Source organism: Chanodichthys erythropterus, chromosome 4 (genome assembly GCF_024489055.1).
Source record: "Chanodichthys erythropterus isolate Z2021 chromosome 4, ASM2448905v1, whole genome shotgun sequence".
Lineage (NCBI taxonomy): Eukaryota > Metazoa > Chordata > Actinopteri > Cypriniformes > Xenocyprididae > Chanodichthys > Chanodichthys erythropterus.
Genome location: NC_090224.1, coordinates 20,923,361 through 20,945,159, shown reverse-complemented (window position 1 = coordinate 20,945,159; position 21,799 = coordinate 20,923,361). Strand labels below are relative to the sequence as shown.

Here is a 21,799-nt window from a genome sequence, read left to right as displayed (position 1 = left end):
AATGTCATCATTTAAAAAAAAAAAAAAAAAAAAAAACGGTTTATCTGAATATTTAGAGCATCTCCACCTCTCTTTCTAGTTACGTCCCTGGATAAAAGAGTGTGATAAATTAACACACAAGCCAATACACCAGTAGCCCTGACTATCCTGTAAATTTTCTCTAGACTAGTAGTTAAATATCTGGCATGGTTAACCAATAGCTTGTAGGTTCAAGCCCACCAAGGTTTGATGCATTGTGCAACTGAGCAGAATAAATATCCTCAGGTTACTCCCGTGGGACATTCCCTGTAATAAATGTACAGATAAAAGCAAGGCTGTAATTACATTTGTGGACCAAATACAATAATTTATGAATCAATATCTCTGACCACTATTCTGAATACCGGGGGGGATGTGTCCCCCATTCAATGACTACAGCCCTAACTAAAGGTATCTTTACAGAGCAGAACTGTAGGGAAATACCCCCGTGAGAAGTGACTGTCGTCTGTTTTTCAGCAGCATGTATAGCGTTAGATGCGGTTCAGAACCGCGGACAGTTCTCACCGAGCGGCCGCTGCTTTTCAGAACCGGGGACAGCGCTTATCGAGCGGCTGCTGTGTTTCAGCACCGCGGACAGCGTTCATCGAGCGGTCGCTATATTTCAGAACCATGGACAGCGCCGCCGCTGCTGGTTTCCCCGCTCTACAGTAGTGAGGAGGGGGGAGGTGAAGCGGGGTTTCCCTCAGTGCTGGATGGAGCTCCTCTATCTCTCTCTCTCTCTCTCTCTCTCTCTCTCCATCTCTGCACATTACCACCTTCAGCAGCGGATTTCCATGAGAGGGTTATCACATCACACGAAAATCCGTGGCCTTCACGTTTTTCCCCTCTCCCTAAAGCTGTATTATCCTGCCAATTCGGGAGATTTCAAGCACAAAATGCAATCGTTCAGTAACTCGGTGGCAGAATTTGATTTTCATCCATTTTCAACACAGGAAGGAGATTAATCGCATATTATAATACCTTTGCTAGAACATTTCAGTCGTCATAGACTAGCATCACTAAAAAGAAAACGACTTGAAATCACCGGCGAATGCATGTTTGCATTAACAAGACTGTCATGCAGAGAGGAAACCAGCATTCTGCCCACGATTCACAGCCATCCTCACTAATATCAGCCCACTGCATCCACTGTCCCTGACAGTAAATCACATCTTTATCACCGATGCCTATATGGCCAGGTACAAATTATACATCATTCACTGAATTAAACATCCTCATGAAACGCTGTGGCGTGAACATTGAGCTCTATTTAAAGGTTTAACAAGCGAAAATGAAGAATTCAGCAGATAAAACTACATTCTCCTGTGAAATTTCATAATATCACAGACACAGATTAACTAGAAGCAGGGCTGCTTTATCGTGCAGGGGGTTGGCAGGTAAATTAATCTCTGGCAAAGAGGGAGAAAAAGGCATTAAATCACCGTTGACCAGCAGAGAAACACACACATACACACGCACGCACGCACACACACACACACACACTTGGGGAGGAGAGGCACCGCTGGCAAACAGCTGGAAATACCTAGCCGTTCTCCCCCAAAAGAAACCCCACGATGACTTAAATGATTCTAGCCTTTACCTGTCAAGACGCCGACCCGGATTTGGTGGTCGTGGTTTGTTAAAATCATCCCGTCTGACGCCATATTCAGCACCGCTGTCGCCGCACTGAGAACTCCAGGCAGAGCCGAGAGCCGAGCGCATCGAACTCTGGAGGGGGAACGAGGGAAGCGCGCAGGCGAGAGCAGCAGAGCGAAGATTCAGCGCTCATATCTCACTGGGAAATCAGCAAAAAACAAAGGGGTTTAGAGGTTTACATGATTTCAGTGTTTCTGTAAGACACGCTGTAATTATGCAAATTAAGATCATTTACATTTGGTGTCAGTAAGACCTTTTTTTAACGCTTTCTTAGGATGTATTAAATTGATCAAAAGTGACAGTAAAGACATTTAGCATAAAATATTACAAAAGATTTCTTTTAAACAAAAATGTTGTTCCTTTGTACTTTCCATTCATCAAATAATTCTAAAAATAACATCACAAATCAGAAAACATCACAAAAATCACAATTTTCAAATAAAAAAAGAAGAAAAATTAAGCTGCACAACTGTTTTCAACACTGATAATTTATTTTTAATTTTTATTATTATTATTATTTTTTTTTTTGGAGCACCAAATCAGGATATTGATTTAGCAAAATGATCATGTGACACTGAAGACTGGAGTAATGATGCTGAAAATTCAGCTTTGATCACTGGAATAAATTACAGTTTAACATAAATTATTATAGAAAACAGTTATTTTTTAACTTTAATAATATTATTTTTAATCAAATAAAAGCAGCCTTAAAAAAAACATACCGACACTAAACTTTTGAATGATAGTGTATGTAAAAAAAAAGGTCCCATTAATTTACAATGAACAATGAAGTTTTTTTGTTTTTGTTTTTTTCTCTTTGTTGAAGGTAATTAATTAAAACACAACTGTTCATTGTTAGTTCATGTCAGCTCAGGTCCATTAAATAATATTAACAGATGCAACTCTTGATTTTAATAATAAACTAAGAAATGTTGAACGTTAAGTTTAATAAATCTTAACATATAGATCATTGTTCTAAAGTGCTAAAGTACTCTTAAATTTGAAATTAGTTTTTAATTTACTTATTTATTTAATTTAATTATTTTTAATTTATATTGTATTATATAATTAATTAATAATTACATATTCAATAGTGTAATTAGATTACTTGACGAATTACTCTCTCCAAAAAGTATCTAATTACTTATTACTAATTACTTTCTAAGTCCTATATCAACCTCGACGAATTAATAAATCATACAAGGATAGACATGAAATGGCTCTTTAAATTCTTTCAAATAAATAATATAAAACTACAATTATTCTGGTCACACTTTAGTTTAGGGTCCAGTTCTCACTATTAATTAACTATTAACTATGACTTTTGCCTCAATAAACTCCTAAGTACTGCTTATTAATAGTAGGGCTGCAACGATTAATCGTTTGCAAAATAAAAGTCTGTGTTTACGTAATATATATATGTGTGTGTTCTGTGTATAATAATTATGTATATATAACTACACACACATTCATGCATATATTTAAGAAAATTTTTATATTTATATATAAAATATTTATGTTTATATGTAATATAAAATATATATAAATATATATATATATATTTATAATACATGCATAAACTTTAAACCTGTATGTGTGTGTATTTATATATGCATAATTATTATACACAGAACACACACACATATATTACTTAAACACAAATCATTGCAGCCCTAATTAATAGTTAGTAAGGTAGTTGTTAAGTTTAAGTATTGGTTAGGATTCAGGGATGTAGAATATGGTCATGCAGAATAAGGCATTAATATGTGCTATAAGTACTAATAAACAGCCAATATCTCATTAATATTCATGCTAATAACTAGTTAATAGGGAGAATTTGACACTAAAGTATTACCATTATTCCTATTAACTCACCAAAGTATTTAAAGTGGGAAGGATACATAAAAAAAAACGCATTTTAACATTAGACTTTTATGCGATGTATGACGCAGAATGTAGGAGTATTGTAAGCTTAGACGCCTCTCACGGATCAAATAAATAGGGTTGTGCAACAAATTTGAGCTCCTCTTCTCTTATGGTCCCTGTGATTCTACATCAACGTTATTCACCTATCTTTCCCCTCTGATTTTAGGGATAAGTTATGGGTAGGATTAGGTTTAGGGGTAGGAATAGGGTTAAGACTAAATTTTCAGACTGGAATGTTGTTCCAGGATCAACAAAATAAGTTGATTCAGTTCCGTGGTAAAGATCATCAATTATTAAATTTGTTCTATTTGTTCTATTCGTCATTGTCTAGTTCAGTTCAGTTCTCTTCCAATAGTGTCAGTGCAGTCAAATCAATAAAATTGTTGAATATTAAGTGTCCCCAACTAAGCAAGCCAGAGGACCCACAGCAACAACCTGCACCCGGGCCCCAGATACCCCCGCTACAGCCCCGCTCAGATATATTAACAAAAAAACTCTTGTCCATTACAGTAGAAATGAATCACTGGCTCTCAGGAGTATATGGACGGCATCACTGGAAGGTAATGCAGGGGCTGCACACACACACACACACACACACACCTGTAGTCTGGCTGAATGCCACACTAGTAATGCATGTGTGGGCTATTCTACATTAACTCATGAAGAGCTCTATCGATTTCTTTCCTGGACTCACGGAGCATCTCAGAAGTATGATGAGTCAATCACTCGGGTCACAACCGAAGTCTGTTCTTTTACGTCTGGCATTTTTGTAAGTATTTGCTTTCAAACGTAAGAAGTCATAAGTCTCTGTTTTTGAACCTTCATTCTGCAGATGATAGCAGCCCTGACCTGTTCAAATACAATCACAGCCTGAAGCAGAAGCCATGTTTCTATTTATAGAGCAACGTCACGCTTCTGTGGTGTGTAATTCCTCTTGTTTATTCTCATGGAAAAAAGGAGAGTGCATCTCTTCTCCCTGTGTCAACATTCATTATTTATGAGCATATTTTACGCTGGGAACTGGGATGCTGCGTTCAGTGACCTACACATGTAGCCACTCACGGTCTAAAGACAAAGTTAGGTGTCAATGCAATGCTTTACTGAGAAACTGTGAGAAAACAGCCATTGATGTGCATTTCTAAGCGGTTATTATTAGCATATCGCACCGATATGTGGTCTTATAAAAAAAAAAAAAAAAGGATCAATGGGATTCTATATATAACCTTAGGGTTCTTAATTCAATTTTGAAGTAAAGGTTCTATATAAGGAGAAATGTCTTAAATTAATGCAGAATACTTTCATGTTTAACGAGTTATTTCATTTTTTTCCATAGTGATAATGTATGCTTATGAGCTGTTTAATTCATAAAATTATATTATAATAAAAAATTAACTGAAACAAAATTAAATAATTATAACTTAATCCATCAAATGATCCCCTGATGGAACCCCTAAAAATTTCTATCCACCTTATTCCTATGCCCCATGACGCTTTGTGTGAATTATATGTGTAACTTCCATTAAGGTGTAAACAGTCCGTATGAACGCAATAATACTTTTTAAAACATTTTTTAACTGAGTATTGAGTATTGAGATGACATTCTACTCACCCTTCAACCATCGAACATTAAAAGGACATTTAAAAGTGTAAAAGCATCATCAAGGTAATTGAATAATCATGAATAACTTTCCACAGAAATGGGTTAAATATATATATATATATATATATATATATATATATATATATATATATATATATATATATATATATATATATATATATATATATATATATATATATGAATGGGAGACAGTGCAATGTAGGGCTGCACAACGATTAATCACGATTAATCGTTTATAAAATAAAAGTATGTTTACGTAATATATGTGTGTGTTTTGTGTATAATAATTATGCATATATAAATACATGCACATACATGTATAAATTTAAGAAATATACATATTTATATATATTTTATATTACATATAAATATAAATGTTTTATATATAAATATATTTTTTCTCTTAAATATGTACATGTATGTGCATTTACTTATATATACATAATTATTATACACAGAACACACACATATATTACGTAACACAGACTTTTATTTTGCAAACGATTAATCGCGATAATGCACAATATAATGGTGCGTTCAAGTCCTCCTGGGAAGTTCGTATTTACGAGGTGGGAAGTCGTGTGTACGACGGTAGGTGCGTTCAAGTCACTTCGTCGGAGTATGATGGCGGTGTGCCTTCTCTAAACTAATTACACAAAATAACAACACTTCTGCTTCTAGAAAATGTAGAGCAAAGAATGTGCATTAGTTGTATGTTGCTTTTTTATGTTTTTTAATTAATTTATGAAGCCATTGTAAACTTTATTGTTACATATTACATTTTACATTGCGATGCTATCGTATTTTTTGCTGGTAATCAGCTTACTTCGTTGCAAATAGAAAAGCCTGACAATGTCACTGCTAAATACCTTTAAGTATTGTGGTATTTCACTGTTTGTGACTGACACGCCCCCAACTCGTACAGATCGGAGCTTAAACAAAATTACGAGCTTCCCACTGGTATTTACGACATTGTGGTGGCGTTCATGTCGGTTCTGCTTGTAAATACGATCTTTCCGACATGACTTGAACGCACCACGTCCCGCCTTCTAAATAAGAGCTGTGTTTACTTCATATGTACACTTCAGTCAGCTCCATACCATAACCCACAATGCAACACGATTATGAAGTCACCGCATATCGCGTTTAATTTACCCCACCAAAAACAACTCTATGATATATAAATTTTTTTTTTTTTTTTTTTTAAATATTTAAAACACACATATTGTTACATGTGCCCTGGGTTTGTGTTCATCAACTATATGGACTCCATTTCCCACAATTCCCCATCTAGGAACTAATCACACACTCAGTCATATGTTATTCTGTTTTCCTTGTTCTGCCTGTGTTTTGGATTACTCTTTTGCTTTGCTTTCCTGTTACCGTTTGCTGGTGTTTGACCTACTGCCTGTACGACTACGCTCTTCCTGTAAATAAAGCCTGCATGTGGATCTCCAACTGAACATTTTTAGAATTTTTAGAATTTTGTCCACTTTTGCTCTGTATGTTTCTATGGCATTGCTGTCAAAGAGTAATTAGCTGGTGAAGTGGATTCACTTATTGTAGAATTAAGACCGGGAAGAGTTTAAAATGAGCAGTTCATTCATAAATCCATAAGATCTCACCTTCATGCTGTGGAAATACAAACCGGAAGTCAGAACACAACGAGTGCAGCTCTGAAAATGGGCGGGGCTACATCTTTTCTTCTAAGAGTGATTGGGTGCTCTGAGTGGTTGCTAGGGTGTTGTTAAGCAGTTTCTAAGGTGTTCTAAATGGTTCTCACTGTGTGAAGTGAAAAGTCTGAACAGGCTTGAATCCTTCCTTCACTGTAAGATTTTTTCAGCAGTCCGTTCATTTTTGTGGATCGTTCAAAGTGAGCAGATGAGCACCAGCCTCATTATTTCAGTTCTGCATCTCGAACCTTCGTCTTGCATAACACTTATGCATGACCATAAAGCAAGTCAACTACATCATGCTTACAGATAGCTCAGATACTGACCATTTTATGGAAAACTTGCATGAATGCAAAGCATTTACAGAGAAGAAATCCCCATATAAGCAGCAAAATAGTTCTTTCAATTTGTAATATTATTTCATTATTTATTGTATTTTAATCAAATAAATGCAGCCTTGGTGTTCCTAACAGACTTCTGATATTTGTCTGGGCATTTTTAATCAAATCTAGTGCATTAGTGTTGATCTCCTAAAGGAATAAAAATGTATCTAATATATTCCGCTCAAAAACATGGATTTACCACAGGCTTAATGAAACAGCAAAGTCCGCAAAAAATAATAAAAAATCATAATCCATTTTGGAGCATAATCTCTTCATATAAACACACACACTGACATCAGCAGACAAAAACACCTGTATATCTTACTTCAGGCACGATCTGTCGAGTTCTGCATTGTCCAATATTACCAGCAGGGGTCGCTAACAGGTAGATTTAATACACTGAACTGAATTGGTCATGACAGCTCCAATCATAAACTTGAGCTGCTGTGCATCTCTGTTTGTCCCTGAATGTCTCTCATCATCCAATGAACCAAGAGCTCATGCTCTGTGTTTAAAACACAATTAGATTTTCTTGCATTTGTACAGACATGAATAGTAAATCATATTGTGCGGTACGTTGAGAACAGATGTTCTCACTTTTATGACTTCATATTTGGAATGGATGCAAAAACTTCAGAACAACCACCCAGAAACCACTGTGAACACCATTTCAACAGCTTAGAAAATACTAGGAAGGTTGTCATGTTAATTCATATAGACATAGTTGGATGGATGATTTTGACAAATACACCTGAATAATTAAATACTGCAAAAACAAAATTGACATTGACATTAAAGGTATGTAGGCCTACCGGATGAACATCCTCTAGTTAAACATCAGTCATTGATAAAATATTTAAGTGCATTTTTATATCTCAGAGTAAATATTATGTTATCAATACAATGAAGATGCAAAAACAGTTTAGATGAGAATTTTACTGACATGTAGTAGTAGTTATGTAGACTCTCTGGCTTTATTAGTCAGCATAGCGTTAAGCATGATCCTTAATAACTTTTTCCAACAATTTTTTTTCAAAATGTATCCGATGGATGAAAGTGTATATTTTTTACAAAAATTATGGAAAAAATGGAAAACTACTGTTTTGCGCCATTCAGAAATCAATTGAGAATGCGTTTAAAATTCCAATTTTGAATCTCAGTTTATAAAGATATTGCATACTTCAAATGGAACCATATAAAGCCCACTTTATCATATCTAAAGGGGTCATGAATTGAGAAATCAACTTTTCCTTGAGCTTTTGATATACAGTGGGTACGGAAAGTATTCAGACCCCCTTAAATTTTTCACTCTTTGTTATATTGCAGCCATTTGCTAAAATCATTTAACTGATGCTGCCACCACCATGCTTCACTGTTGGGACTGTATTGGACAGGTGATGAGCAGTGCCTGCTTTTCTCCACACATACCGCTTAGAATGAAGGCCAAAAAGTTCTATCTTGGTCTCATCAGACCAGAGAATCTTATTTCTCACCATTTTGGCAAACTCCATGCAGGCTTTCATGTGTCTTGCACTGAGGAGAGGCTTCCGTCGGGCCACTCTGCCATAAAGCCCCGACTGGTGGAGGGCTGCAGTGATGGTTGACTTTCTACAGCTTTCTCCCATCTCCCGACTGCATCTCTGGAGCTCAGCCACAGTGATCTTTGGGTTCTTCTTTACCTCTCTCACCAAGGCTCTTCTCCCCTTATTGCTCGGTTTGGCCGGACGGCCAGCTCTAGGAAGGGTTCTGGTCTTCAAATATCTTCCATTTAAGGATTATGGAGGCCACTGTGCTCTTAGGAACCTTAAGTGTAGCAGAAAAGTTTTTGTAACCTTGGCCAGATCTGTGCCTTACAACAATTATGTCTCTGAGCTATTCAGGCAGTTCCTTTGACCTCATGATTCTCATTTGCTCTGACATGCACTGTGAGCTGTAAGGTCTTATATAGACAGGTGTGTGGCTTTCCTAATCAAGTCCGAATCAGTATAATCAAACACAGCTGGACTCAAATGAAGGTGTAGAACCATCTCAAGGATGATCAGAAGAAATGGACAGCACCTGAGTTAAATATATAAGTGTCACAGCAAAGGGTCTGAATACTTAGGACCGTGTGATATTTCAGTTTTTCTTTTTTAATAAATCTGCAACAATTCTGTGTTTTTCTGTCAATATGGGGTGCTGTGTGTACATTAATGAGGAAAAATGAACTTAAATGATTTTAGCAAATGGCTACAATATAACAAAGAGTGAAAGATTTAAGGGGGTCTGAATACTTTCCGTTCCCAATAAGAATATAAGTTTCAGAACTGAAAATTTCCTTGTTAGTCTAATAAAAGCTTTTATTGACACCAGTCCCATTGAGTGACTGATCCTGTAATGTGAATATAGATGGTGAAACTCCGCCTCCTCAGAAGAAATCAACGCCTACTTCATCATTGCAACATTAGCCCCGCCCACTGGCGTGTTAGTGAGATGACGATACAGGACTAAAAATAACATTACCTTTCAAAGGATCCTAATGCAGGAATATGGTTATTTATTTTAACAATGTGAATGTCTCAGTTGAGCTTTATTTATTTGTATTTGGTACATTTCACTGTGGATTCTTTGGTAAATCAATCGCATTTCGGCGCAGGGATTAAATTATATATAGAAAGTGATCAAAGAACGCTCCCTTTGCAATCGCTGGAGCTGTCAATCAAACAGCGCGAGTTTATCTCCTGGACTTGCGCCAAAACTTGAATCTGAACGAATCTCTTAGTTACATTGTGTTTGCACTGTTAGTTATGATGAAAACATTCGTTAGTGTGCAGAAACTGAGTTGCAATGACGAGATCACTGCTTTCATGCGCTCAACAACACGTCTGTGATCGACTACAATGTTCATCACTGCAACCTTTCATGCCACGATCTATAGATCTAAATGTAATGCAACACTTATCACGATTAGTTAACCTTGAGAGCTGTTATATTAAAAACGTGCTAAAAGTTTTCGAGAGAGTAATACTAAGCTATTTCAAATGGAAAGATGTTTGCCAATCACAGCAGTGGGCGTTTACACTGAAGTCTCACAGCAGACACGCCCCTTAAAACAGAGCGGTCAAATCAGAGGCTAAAATCAGGCTAGGAAAAATGCCTTTTATTTCTAAATTATGGCAATTTTTGATGTAAAAAGCATACTAACATTATAAGTGCACCCCAGGAAACATTATAAAACATTAAAACAATGCAGTTCATGACCCCTTTAATGCGCAAATTTCTAAGGCCTCAATTATAAACATGTTCAAAACTTTTCTGATAAACCTGTTGCACACAATTTTATTCATGCATTCAGCCTTCTTGAATTTGAATTGAGTTTATATAGATGCATGCTGCAAATAAAGAGGGGTGTTTAAGAGTTGATATCTAATAAGTAGCCTAAACAGTTATCAATATAACAAAAATGCATGATGAGATTTTGACGGACATAAACAGTTATGCAGACTCAGGTTATATTAGTCTGGTTATATTAACCCTTTGATGCATAAGCTATGAAAACCCCTTCTAATGCATAACATGGGTCAAAAATGACCCGTATTCATTTCCTATATAATTTCAATAACGGTTGAGTGTTTCTTTGCTGAATCTTTAAAAGAAATGTATTTTATCATTCATTTATTCCACGTATTCCTTAAATATCTTGTTTTTGATTGACAAAAATCATTATGTTCATTTTTTCTTTCTTACTTTATAAACAAACACAGTTTTTGTTTGTCTACATCAATTTTACACACATGGGTCAAAAATGACCCGTATTGATTTTCTATGGTATTTCAGTCATGACTGAGAGTTTTTTTTTTGCTGAATCTTTGAAAGAAATTTATTTTGTCATTTATTTATTCCAGGTATTCCTTAAATATCTTAAATACACAGCTTTTGTATTTCTACATCAATTTTACACACATGGGTCAAAAATGACCCATATAGAAACCTTTGCAAATTTTCACAAGTACGAACATATTTACTGCAGAAAACTATTCATCCACCACACATTTCACCTCTCAACATGGCTGCTTTTGTATATTTGATGGATGAAAGTCATATTATATTTCATATAATAGGCTATATATTATATTTCATAATTTGTATTTTTTGTCATAAACCAATGCTACTGGTCACTTTTTACATCTATCAGTGTTCCTGAAATGTAACAGTTTTGAACAAGGTTTCCAACAGTGAAAATATATAATAAGTGAATCGACCAACAGTGCTTTTGATTTTCTTTATCTAGAGTGTTAATGGCTGGTCCTCAACAGAACTGAGGTGGATGATGCCATCACTGTAAAAAAAGCTGAAAGTTTACTTTGCGCACAAACGCAATTTAAATGTGTATGTGCAGGTTGCGTATACACAGTTACAGAAATCCGGCGGAAATTATAAAAAGTTACAAAAATCTGTATGCTGACCCTCACATATGCATACAAAAGTGAAGTATACTTTGGCCTTTAGAATGGTAATGACACACAAAAAAAATTAATTAAAAAAGAAAGGAAAAATTAAAACAAGGATTTGTTTATTGAGTAATAGATGGAATAATGAATGATAAAATTAATTTATTGTAATATATGCGATATAGAAAGTAATAACTCATTCAGGTCACTTTAGACCCATGTTGTATATGTCCAAAACTGTTACTTTTCAGGAACATTGACAGATTTAAAGGGTGACCAATTGCATTGATTTATGACAAAAAATAAAACAATTATGAAATATATAGCCTAATATATTAAATATAATAAGACTTACATCCATCAAATATACAAAAGTAGCCTTGTTAAGATGTGAAATGTGTGGCAGATGAACAGTTGTCTGCAGTAAATATGTTCCTACTTGCAAAAATTTGCAAAAAAATTGATGTAGAAACTGTGTTTGTTTATAAAGTAAGAAATAAAAAATAAACATAATTATTTGTAGAAAATCAAAAACAAGATATTTAAGGAATACCTGGAATAAATAAACGACAAAATACATTTCATTCAAAGATTCAGCAAATAAACACTCAGTCATGACTGAAATACCACAGGAAATGAATACGGGTCATTTTTGACCCATGTGTGTAAAATTGATGTAGACAAACAAAAACTGTGTTTGTTTATAAAGTAAGAAAGAAAAAATGAACATAATGATTTTTTACAATCAAAAACAAGTTATTTAAGTAATACCTGGAATAAATGAATGATAAAATACATTTCTTTTAAAGATTCAGCAAAGAAACACTCAACCGTTATTGAAATTACATAGGAAATGAATACGGGTCATTTTTGACCCATGTTATGCATTAGAAGGGTAGTGATACAAAAATGATTTTTATTAAAAAAGTAAGAAAGAAAAAATTAAAATGAGGATTTGTTATGAGCAAAAACAAGTTAATTGAGGAATACCTGGAATACTGAATGAAAAAAAAATAATTTCTTGCAAAGATATAGAAAATAAAAACTCAGCCGGGTCATTTTTGACCCATGTTATGCATCAAAGGGTTAAGCACAATCCAGCATACTGAGTTGAGTTGAGCAAAATTCATTTCGTTCTCATTTTCCACCAGCACAGAAAATGGCCTGAAGGAAGAGAGAATCAACTCCATTACATCTGATTCTCACGCGCGTTCTGTTTCGAATTAACCCAGCTTCGACTCGCTGGCCAGTGGTGTCGTGCAGCATCTGCAGAACGAGGACGATTGTTAAGTTACTGTGAAACTCTCCTCTCAGCCACAAACCCACACTTTTTCGCTTACAGATTTCACACTGTGTACAGCAGCGTTATTTGCCTTCACTGAGCAAACAGGAAAGAGAAAAATCAGAAGAAATGATGTGGAACATCAAATCACTGGAGGGCATTTTGTTCAGCCATGTAATTGATTTAAGACGTGTTAAACCTATAGGAGATTTTACGCTCAGATTCTGTAGAACTGATGCTAATAATACAACCGCCCATATTTCTTCATAATGCTGATTAAGAATAAACCAGAGCAGATCAGAAGAGAAGAGATGAAACCAGGTGAGACCAGAAGAGCCAAGAAACCTAGAGAGTGATCATCCTAGAGTCCATCTCAGTAATACTAGACCATATTACCACAATTTTTTTCTGAGCATAGCAATGAACACATAAAAGGTTATACAACAAGGCCAGAAAATAAAAAGACACAAGAAGAGCACATTAGCCAACAGTTCATTACACAAGCGGTCCAACATTGAGTTCTCTGATCATGAGTCACGGACAGCTCACCGAATCATCTCCTGCAAACCGCCCGGGGAAGTTTAGTGTACTTGAATTATGTTTGGTCTAACGCATACTACTTTGAGAAATGCATCTCTAAATCACTGCAAAATCATGTACACTGAAAAAAAAAAGTGGTTTAGAGAAAATTTTCAGTCAGAAATTACTAGTGGCAAGTAGCACATTGACAGTAATACATATGAAATAGTATTTAAAACTTAATCCTTGTTTTATTGTTGGACATTTTTCTTTGTTGAGGCCTAAAACTAGGGTTATTGAATTGATCAAACCCCTGAGAAATAAACGTCAGTGTTCTACTCATTCCTGACATGAATAATCATGATTTTCTACATGATCAACCTCCCAAAACACCCTAGAAGACACTCATAACATCTTAGCAATGGTTTAGCAAATATTGGCACATTTTGGCAGCAAGTTTGCAAGCACCACACCATCATTTCACACTATTTAAGTCAAAATTTTCATTTAAAGTCAACATGAAGTTAATGTTTTTGATTAAAGATTATGCAAAGAGATCAAAAATCATTTATAATAAACACTGCAATATTTCATGAAAATAAGAATGGTCTAGTTTGATTTTATGGTGATCTAGTATGATATACTGTTTTTTCTCTTATGAAAGAACAAACAGCCACATGCTTGTATGATTTCTGAAAGCGTAGTCACAGATGCAGCACTGGCCAGTTTACATTTGACTTTTCTGTTTTTATTTTTGGGTGCCTCACCGATGACCCTTTACATCGCTGTCTTCATCATCTTTTGCCGCCGCGGGGGATCAGACTGAGGTACGGCGCTGTCAGAGAGAGAATCCAGTGGAGTGGAAGGGATGACTAATAGAGAGAGTCACGCAATAGTAGAAGACTCATTCAGAAAAAAATGAGCAGGCCAACCTGAAGCTCCCTCTATTGTGAGTAGATATCAACCCTGTAAAGCCTGATATATGAAGTAATAGTTAGAAAAATCTTTTTATTATATATTATATATATACATATATTTTTTATGGAACGGTTTATTGAACCTTTAGACAAAATATTTTTAAATTTTAAATTTTAAAATTTTAGATTTTTTTTGAGTAACATATAGTATTTGATACTCAATTTAATAGTTCCAGCATGAACCCCAATTAAGAAACCCTGAGCTGAATAATTGTAAAATTAACTTTCTTTATAGAAATGAATATGGGACATGACATTAAGCATGAAACAAAGAATCAAAAGACATTCTATGACAATCAGTTCAAAGGTCAAGAGTGGATTTATCCTTAAAATATAACTTTCACCAGTAGGTGGTGCTATTCTCAAACTCAATCTCCCTTAGGAATTGGTCACTTGCTATGTTTATACTGTAAATAAAACATAGCAAAAGTGATTTGAACAAACCACTTCATCATCCCTGACACGAATGATACCTCAATTTATGCTTTTCTAAATTATTCAGACTTGTTCAGACAAGTTCATCAAACACTTAACAACAACCTAGAAACAACTTAGCAATAGTTAATAGCAAGTGCATCATTTCATTCAGCAAAATCATTAACTCAACCTGTGGGTTAGGAAGCACATATTCAGGGCTGGAGTAAAAACACAGTCAGACTTCAATTAACACCAGCAAGCTCATCATTTCCTCCACAACACATGCGCAGAATGAATTAGCATCAAGGAATACAATTTTAATGCAATGCATTTATGACGAGCATCACAAAACACAGTCTGTGAGAGTCTGACTCGTGTGCAGTTCTAATAAGGTCATGAGAGAGGATTGGAGCTTTAGATGAGGGGAAGTTTCTACTCAGCAATAAAAGTGAAACTTCAGCAGAATTACAGCAGCTCTGCGGTTCAAGTGCTCATGGTCAGACGATCTGAGCTGCAGCAAATGATTCAAGCTTTGCATAATAAATATGAACGGGTTGGTTCATCCAAAAAATCATTTAAAACCCATGTGACTTTTTCTTATTCTATTGAATATGAAAATGTCATCTTTTGGCTGAACTCATTTGATTGTGGATGGTGGTTCCACATACTGGAAACGGGTTTTCTTAACATTAAATGAAACTGTATTCAAATGTTTTGTGTATCAGAATTCTAAACATAATAAAGTCAACAAGCATCAAAACAGCCCAAGAGTTAAGCTACTGTAACTATTAATGGACTAGAGCACCTGTTTGCAAGGTAAATGTAATCATATTTAACAATATATAATGTGGGAGCTGATAGAATTGTAGAAAAAACTGGTCACTCCACTGGTATTTTTTTTTTTTTTTTTACTGTAATTCCATTTAGATTTGAATAAAATACACTAATGAAAACCCTCGTAACTCCAACATAACAGAATTTTTTTTAAATCTCAATATATGTATGTGACATATATTGTCACATAACAGTATGTGACAAGTGTAGTATGTCCGAATTCACAGTACAAGAGTACTGAGAGTATCCCGCTCAGAGCGGTGCGAGTAGATCCAGAGGGGTTATATTGGTGCCGTGACCCGGATGGGAGTGAGGTTTAGGGGGGTGAATAGCTAGTAAGAGTTGTGTGAGTAAACCTCACTCCCCTGGCCTCAAGAGGTGCGTTAGAAACTGCAGTCATTAGCGTCATTATTAGTACGCCCACCTCCCATGCTGAAGACGCTGGCTTGAATCCTGTTCGCAGTAGTGCGAGTTGAACTGGAGAGGTTACATTGGTGCCATGACCCAGATAAGAGTGAGGTTTGGGGGGGTGAGTGTAACGAAGGCCATCTAGTAAGAGCTGTTGAGTAAACCTCACTCCCCTGGCCTCAAGAGGTGCGCTAGAGGCTGAGATGTTTAGTGTCCTTGTTAGTGTGCCTGCTTCCCATGCTGGAGACACTGGTTCGAATCCCGCTCGGATTGGTGCGAGTAGAACCGGAGGGATTACGTTGGTGCCGTGACCCAGATTGGAGTGAGGTTTAGGGGGGGAGTGTAAAGAAGGCCAGCTAGTAAGAGCTGTCGAGTAAACCTCACTCCCCTGGCCTCAAGAGGTGCGTTAGAGACTGTGGTAATGTGCCCACCTCACATGTCGCTGGTTCAAATCCCATTCGGAGAGGTGTGAGTTGAACCGGAGGGATTACATTGGTGCCATGACCCGGATAAGAGTGAGGTTTAGGGGGGTGAGTGTAACGAAATCCAGCTAGTAAGAGCTGTGTGAGTAAACCTCACTCCCCTGACCTCAAGAGGTGCCCTAAAGGCTGCTGTCTTTAGCGTCCTTGTTAGTGCACAGTTCGAATCCCGCTCGGAGTGGAGCGAATAGTACCGGAGGGGTTACATTTGTGCCATAACCTGAATGGAAGTGAGGTTAAGGGGGTGAGTGTAACGAAAGCCAGCTAGTAAGAGCTGTACGAATAAACCTCACTCCCCGGCCTCAAGAGGTGCATTAGAGACTGTGGTATTTAGTGTCCTTGTGCGAGTCCTCACATGTCGCTGGTTCGAATCCCATTCGGAGTGGTGCGAGTAGAACCGGAAGGGTTACACTGGTGCTGTGACCCGGATGGTAGTGAGGTTTAGAGTGGTGAGTGTAACGAAAGCCATCTAGTAAGAGCTGTGCGAATAAACCTCACTCCCCTGGCCTCAAGAGGTGTGCTAGAGGCTGCTGTCTTTAGCGTCCTTGTTAGTGCGCAGTTCGAATCCCGCTCGGAGCAGTGCGAATAGAACCGGAGGGGTTACATTGGTGCCATGACTCAGATAAGAGTGAGGTTTGGGGGGGTGAGTGTAACGAAGGCCATCTAGTAAGAGCTGTGTGAGTAAGCCTCACTCCCTGGCCTCAAGAGGTGCACTAGAGGCTGAGATGTTTAGTGTCCTTGTTAGTGTGCCTGCTTCCCATGCTGGAGACACTGGTTCGAATCCCGCTCGGATTGGTGCGAGTAGAACCGGAGGGATTACGTTGGTGCCGTGACCCAGATTGGAGTGAGGTTTAGGGGGGGAGTGTAAAGAAGGCCAGCTAGTAAGAGCTGTTGAGTAAACCTCACTCCCCTGGCCTCAAGAGGTGCGTTAGAGACTGTGGTAATGTGCCCACCTCACATGTCGCTGGTTCAAATCCCATTCGGAGAGGTGTGAGTTGAACCGGAGGGATTACATTGGTGCCATGACCCGGATAAGAGTGAGGTTTAGGGGGGTGAGTGTAACGAAATCCAGCTAGTAAGAGCTGTGTGAGTAAACCTCACTCCCCTGACCTCAAGAGGTGCCCTAAAGACTGCTGTCTTTAGCGTCCTTGTTAGTGCGCAGTTCGAATCCTGCTCGGAGCAGTGCGAATAGAACCGGAGGGGTTACATTTGTGCCATAACCTGAATGGAAGTGAGGTTAAGGGGGTGAGTGTAACGAAGGCCAGCTAGTAAGAGCTGTACGAATAAACCTCACTCCCCGGCCTCAAGAGGTGCATTAGAGACTGTGGTATTTAGTGTCCTTGTGCGAGTCCTCACATGTCGCTGGTTCGAATCCCATTCGGAGTGGTGCGAGTAGAACCGGAAGGGTTACACTGGTGCTGTGACCCGGATAAGAGTGAGGTTTAGGGTGGTGAGTGTAACGAAAGCCATCTAGTAAGAGCTGTGCGAATAAACCTCACTCCCCTGGCCTCAAGAGGTGTGCTAGAGGCTGCTGTCTTTAGCGTCCTTGTTAGTGCGCAGTTCGAATCCCGCTCGGAGCAGTGCGAATAGAACCGGAGGGGTTACATTTGTGCCATGACCCAGATGGGAGTGAGGTTTAGGGGGGGTGAATGTAACAAAGGCCAGCTAGTAAGAGCTGTGTGAGTAAACCTCACTCCCTGGCCTCAAGAGGTGCACTAGAGGATGTGGTAATTAGTGTCCTTGTTAGTGTGCCCGCCTCCCATGCCAGTGAAGCTGGTTAGAATCCCATTGAGGGGTACCATTGGTGCCATGACCCGGGTGGGAGTGTGGTTTAGGGGGGTGAGTAAGAGCTGTGTGAGTAAACATCACTTCCCTGAATATTTATTTATAAATGACAGTGAAGCAATGGACGCTGGTAGTTCAGATGATTAAGACAACATTGTGAATGTAGTGCGTTTGAATTTCATTCATACTACACACATACATACTACATAGAACATTTGTTTTAGCAGTTTCAAAGTAATTACTTATTCAAAATAAGTACCTACTCAAGAAAGCATGTGATTTCGAACGAGATATAGAGAATGATTGCAAGTTAAGGACATTACAGCCTGCACCATCTACAGTTTCATGACAGAAATTTGTATTTGTGACAAAATGTTCAAGAAATGTGATGCACTAGCTCATTTTAAAGAAGTAAATGGAGCAAACAACACAATTTTAGCTCTCTCAAATAATTCTTTGAAAGAAGTGTCACACAGCTCTTTTCCATTTAATGAAAATGATGCTGTCAAGCACCAAAAAGACCAAAAAAGTATCATAAAATTATCTTAATAGTAGTCCATATGCCTTGTGTGCTATATTCCAGTTCTTTGGAGGTTTAATGTCATTGATGTCAGCGGCTGCATGTAATATGTGAAAGCACAAATGAGATTCGTGAGCTACTGTGAAGGCAAGATTATCAGTGAATACTGACAAATGTCAGTTTGTTCCTCACACAGCTATCATATGAAGAATTTTCTGTTGCAGTCATTATTGTGTGTGTCTATGCAGTAGAGAGAGATCTACAGCTGTAACTGGTGTGGGATGTGTGCTGCACTTTGATGACAGACTTGCTGCAATGAGAGCAGAGAACAGAGAGAAAGACAGTGAGATGACTAATGAGAAAGTGTCTTACAGAGACAAAAGATGGGATTCTGCTAGAGAGAATGGAATTACTTATCAGGGTTGGGCAAATTCATTAGTTTGAATTTGAATTGAACTGACCGCAGCACACAGGAAATTGACCTGGAATGACAGGAAGAGGAAATTACTGAAGTCACAGTGCGAGTTGCATTAATCTGACATGCATACATAAACATAAATGATTACATGATAGAGTTGTGATTAATTATGCCCATTTATTGTATCATATTAAAAAATTAAATTATATAAACTGATTAAACATTTTATCTAAACTAAATTCAATACTGTCAAAGCAATTAACCAGCATCAGATTGCACCACATTATTTTCAAACTGTATGCTGTTTGCCTGCATTTCAAGAATTAGGGGGGAACTAGAGCATTCTGGGAATTGAAGTGCAATATAAATAGAATTTCTGCATCCTGTTTGTCATTCAACCCTATTAAGGCAAAGATAAAAGATGCACACATGATATGCAGCACATAAATATCCACACACACTTTTCACATGACCCTGTGTGCCATGATAAGCTTGTTCTGCATTCAGAAATATGCCTGCCGCATGTTAAGAGTCCTTGAGTGGGGCCCCCTGAGGCCCTTGCGTGTCTCCTGCTGCGCTGATGCATTTCTGCACACTCTGCTCTCTATCAGCCCTGCTCTCAAAAGCCTTTCTTCATCTGTCCCTTTTCTCCTCCACTCCTTTTGTGCCTGTTTCTCAGATCAGAAGAGTTAAAATCTTTCAGAAGATGCACAAACGTGAGTGTCAGTGAGGTTTTACAGGTGTTCATCAAACACCAGACCAAAGTCAAAACATGTTCTTCAAAGGCACAAATCTGATTGTTTCTCCTCTCTTTACATAATTCAGCAACACCAAAAACTGTTTGGATACTTAAAGGCACACTTAAAAATGTCTGAATGTCATATGCATTTAAATAAAACATCAAAACAAATATCATCTTATATATATATAAACTTTGTGTAAGCTTAACTATTGTTGTATATACAGTATATTCAACTATATGTATTGCTTTGGAGTTAAATTGTATATATATATATATATAGTGTAGTGCATATATACAGCATAGTTACCCGTGCTCCGTCCGCTCAGCTCTCTGGAGGACACATTTCTATCTTTCTGCCCCAGTTTCTAACCCGTTTCTCCAGTAAAACACCTCTCTGGTCTGTCCTGTCCTCTACTGCACTGCTGCAATGCGCTTTAGAGTGAAACGTGCCATCATAAGAGCACAGTACGCCCAGATTAATAATTAATAAACACTTGTGTCAGTGATAGTGTTGCAGAATATTATAACACACACACAGAGGCACTAAATATCAGCATGTGCTCCTGTATGGCGTTGTGTCAATGTCAAAACTGTCATGTCAAGTTAACCCTGTAATGAAAACATGGAAATCTGGTGGGCAGTATGACTTAATAGAGTTAATGATATAGAATACAGAATAAATATAGCTCTTTTCATCTATAGATATACTATATTGTACACTGAGTAGGTTTGTAGTGCCAATTCTGACAGTTAAAATAGACAGACAGACAGATATATTTTGTAATATTTATCCAGCCTGTATTCTCAATATCCTCCAGCAGGTGTCAGTATATCCCTGATTTTCCATTAACAGTGTTCACCGCTGGAAGCAGAGCTGCATCATGACCTGCTGGTAATTGCAAATAATCTGCTGGAAAGGCCCTGTGGCTTCACGCGTCACCCCGGCTAAGATTAACACTCTGAGGTCTGACGGTATCGCCGGCGATACCACCGTGGTTTTTTTCTTATCAGTGTGAAAGAGACTCAAAATACTCCGTCAATGTTGCACATACAATTAAGAGTTATACACCATTTTAATCTGTGGAATATCTTCTTTCATTTGTGTACACTCAGAGTAAAAACAGAATTTTGTGCTTTTTGTAAAATAAAGAAAACTAACATGATGCGTGATTTCTCCTCTCCCTCTGAACGAACTCCAATCTGATAGTTCTCAGAAAATGAACTGTAACTTAGTGAATACTAATGACAAAAAAATTACACTTATGTCTAAAAAAACGTTAAGATGTCAGGTTTTAAATCATGTAAGTCAAATCGAAAACAAACCTTCTTTGTTAATGTAATCTGTATGAAAAGAGAGCCATGTCAGAAATCCGTGATTCAGCTCATTATCTGCTAATGCGGCCACGCCCACGGAGCCAGCGCTATTCAGACGCTAATTCAGTCAATACATGCATTTATTATCTCAATCGTGTATTTATTGTCTTGAAAAGTGTTTATCTGGATGTAAAAGTCATGGTTAGCGATCTCTAGAAGACATGCAGTTACTTCCTGTTTACTTGTCTTCTACAGATGAAGTTTAGATGAGTTTTTGTTTCTTTAGCGCCCTCCTGCTGCTGTATGTATTGGAAACTCCATTCATGGAATAGCCTCTTCTTCTTTTAGATGAATTTGTGGACTAAAATGCACAGAGCGCCCTCCGACTTCAAGGATG

General features: G+C 37.4%; 1 protein-coding gene across 2 annotated transcripts in view; it reads right to left on the bottom strand.

Moving 5' to 3' along the window:
• Window positions 1-1,682, bottom strand: part of gphnb (gephyrin b) — a 103,669-nt gene extending 101,987 nt beyond the window's left edge. For both annotated transcript variants that reach the window (XM_067383309.1, XM_067383310.1), the window contains exon 1: window positions 1,619-1,682. In XM_067383309.1, the coding sequence (XP_067239410.1) occupies window positions 1,619-1,682 (64 nt within the window). The remainder of the gene's footprint in view (window positions 1-1,618) is intronic.
• Between the last annotated feature and the right edge of the window lie 20,117 nt (window positions 1,683-21,799).